The sequence below is a fragment of the Mandrillus leucophaeus genome, unplaced genomic scaffold (genome assembly GCF_000951045.1).
Source record: "Mandrillus leucophaeus isolate KB7577 unplaced genomic scaffold, Mleu.le_1.0 Scaffold436, whole genome shotgun sequence".
NCBI lineage: Eukaryota > Metazoa > Chordata > Mammalia > Primates > Cercopithecidae > Mandrillus > Mandrillus leucophaeus.
In genome coordinates this window covers 2,339,091-2,342,181 of record NW_012104654.1, presented here as the reverse complement: position 1 = coordinate 2,342,181, position 3,091 = coordinate 2,339,091, and the positions used below count along the sequence as shown (strand labels likewise).

Below are 3,091 nucleotides of genomic sequence, written 5' to 3'. Positions count from 1 at the left end.
TAGAGACTGGGTTTTACCATGTTGGCCAGGCTGGTCTCAACCTTCTGACCTTGTGATCCTCCCGCCTCGGCCTCCCAAAGTGCTGGGATTACAGGCATGAGCTGCGGCACCCAGTCGGGGCTCTTGGTTTTATAAGAAATGTAATCACAAGTCAAAATAGGCTTTATTTCCTAAGTAATCTTAGTATTTTTTACTTTCTAAGGAAAAAGAAAAATACCTCCCTTTTTAAGAGGAATGATGCATACGCTTATCAAGTCACTAAAGATAATAAAAGTGAAAAATTAAAATTTAAAATTTCATTGCCTTACAGCAACCTCTCCATGGCTTGTTTCTCCCCATTCTCCTCCCTCAGGAGCTCCAGGTTGTTATGATGCCAGCCCAAAGGTGTGAAAGGCAGCTCTTTGGATTTTTCCTCTACTCGACGATTAAATAAGGATTCTAAATACAATATAAAATAAGAAGTTATTACTTCATTGTCCTGTTTTATACCACCTACTCATGTATTTAGAAATTGCCCTTTCTTTATAAATGTTTTAAGTTAGCCAACATAAATTATTGGCGTAAAAAGGCAAGAACATGTAATAAACATATAAATAAAATGCATAAGAAAATACATACAAATACGTAAAATACGCTAAAAATACAGAAATGCAAGAATTAAGAAGAGCAATAATTGGCAACCGCCAAAATCAGAAACAGAACTGTGAAAATCAAATGTACGTAACTAAGACTCTCAAGCCAATAATTATAAGCACAGCTTCTGAAAAGCAAATAAAATGAAACTTTTGCTTCTCTTTTTAATTTTTAAAAAGGAGGGTGTTAATATCCCCTTAAAATCACAAACTGGGCAGGGCATGGTGGCTCACGCCTGTAATTCCAACACTTTGGGAGGCCGAGGTGGGAAGATCACCTGAAGTCAGGAGTTTGAGACCAGTCTGGCCAACATGGAGAAACCCCATCTCTACTAAAAGCACAAAAATTAGCTGGGCATGGTGGTACATGCCTGTAATACCAGCTACAAGGGAGGCTGAGGCAGGAGAATCACCTGAACCTGGGAGGAAGAGATTGCAGTGAGCCAAGGTCACGCCACTGCACTCCAGCCTGAGTGACAGAGCAAGACTCCATCTCAAAAATAGAAAAAAAAAAATCACAAACTGAAAAGTGCATTCAACAGAAATCTAAATGCTGGCAGAACACATGATAGCGTGGGTGATGAACTTTCAAGAAAGAAGCTCAGCTCAGATAATCCCAAAACAACAGATGACAGTGCAGAAAGTCTATTCAGACAATCTTCAATAGTGTTTCTCTTTCAGTATTGGCACAGAGGTTTTTTAACAAAATTTTAGCAAGACAGACTCAAAAACATAAATATTAAAACATAATAAATAGCATTTATGTAGAATTTGTGTAAAATCTTTAAATTTTTTAAAGATGAGTGAAAACAGATCAAGACAAAAAATTAATAATAAATGCTTAACAAAAAAAAATATGTTCACTAAATAACTGTTGAATAATCTGACCAAATAAGTGGAAAGAAAAGAAGTAGGAAATGCTTACAAAAATTCTCTAACCTGTCCTCTCTTAAAAAGCAAAACAAACAAAAAACTTCCAACAGCCCAGCAGATTACACAGTAAAGTATATGTCCATGACATGTGAAATACAAGAACTGCACATTTCAATTACATAAAGGGCCACTCTGTAAACTTCTAGCTGAACCAGATGCTTGGAGGTGAATTTAGAAGCACTGTCAAGCTATCAGATAAGCTGCAGTGGCCTCCTTGTACCAGCTTGCCTTCTCTCTTTGATTTGAAACCCTGGGAGCCAAGAAGGAAGGGAAATTTTCTCCTATTATCTGAGGCCTAACCAGTGGAATACTATGGACCAATTAAGAATGTCTTTACTCTAGGAAGCTAAGCTAAGTGGGGAAGGAATAGGAGAAGGCTAATACTTTTCTATTTTCCTTTTGTGTCCAAAAGAAATTTATCAGCAGAGTTAGTTCTTTATCTTCTCCTGCCTACTTCTCTTCCTCACTCCACAGGACAAGCAGCATCCTTAACTGGAGATCTGCCTGTGGGCTTTTTGACAAATTTGGCAATCCTTGATGAGATGTATATCAATACTTAATATTATATTCACAATATAGTTAAGTGTAAACTATGTCTTTAAAAGAATTAAGTTCAAATTCTACTTAAAAGTTTTTAAACAATTACTTTTCACATCAGAGACCTCCTTCTTGCAAACCAAGTCCAAGTTTACATTCTTGGTTCTCAACACTCTCAAAATCATTATACACATTAAAAATTGTGTTCCCATACTACCATAATCAAATATATTTTCAGGACCTTCTCTATGCCAATCAATGTGCTAAGCCCTAAGTATACCCTCATGAACAAAAGAGACACCATTCCACATACAGCTTTTTATAAACTTACCTTTGATGAAAGCGTCACTTATTGAGAGCTGTTGTCCTCCAGTGTCAGAAATCAAATACTCTGCATACCAGGGAGACAACAGAGAGGAGGAAGGAAAGGAGAGACATATGACTATAAATATGTCAGCATAATTATATAGCAAAAACACCCACACACAAAATATTACTCATACTAAACCCATCACTGCCCAGCAAATTCAAGAAAGTTTTGGGTCAAAATGCCTCTTGATACTTGTTCTATGCACTTCATACTAAACTTAAGCAGACTTGCATTAATAATGCAATAGAGCCGTGAAACAATTCTCCTTAATTCAAATGTCAGATAGAGAAACGTTTTTCTCTTACCAAAACCAACCGGTTTATGAACATTAAGATCTTCAGATACTTGTACGACCATCCTAAAGCATTACAGTTCTTTTCACATGTAACTTGATGATTTAACAAATAATCACTTTGCCTATGCACAAAGTAGTTCACAGAGAACCCACCTGATAAAACAATACAAACTTTTTTAAAATTTCAGAATATAAGCTATAAAACAAATTAATACAGAAGTGACATTGGCAGGAAAAAAGATAAAACTCATCAGTATTTGTACTAGTTCCGAATAAGCATTTTTGTTTTTCAAAAATTATACCAAACACTGCCGAATTTTTGCT

At 36.0% G+C, this 3,091-nt stretch overlaps 1 protein-coding gene across 1 annotated transcript in view; it reads right to left on the bottom strand.

Annotated features, from left to right (window-relative positions):
• Positions 1 to 3,091, bottom strand: part of PIKFYVE (phosphoinositide kinase, FYVE finger containing) — a 105,067-nt gene that overhangs the window by 56,365 nt on the left and 45,611 nt on the right. Inside the window, exons 12-13 of the mRNA XM_011993923.1 lie at positions 2,434 to 2,493; positions 309 to 438 (exon numbers count right to left, since the gene is read on the bottom strand). Coding sequence (XP_011849313.1) covers positions 309 to 438; positions 2,434 to 2,493 — 190 coding nt within the window. The remainder of the gene's footprint in view (positions 1 to 308; positions 439 to 2,433; positions 2,494 to 3,091) is intronic.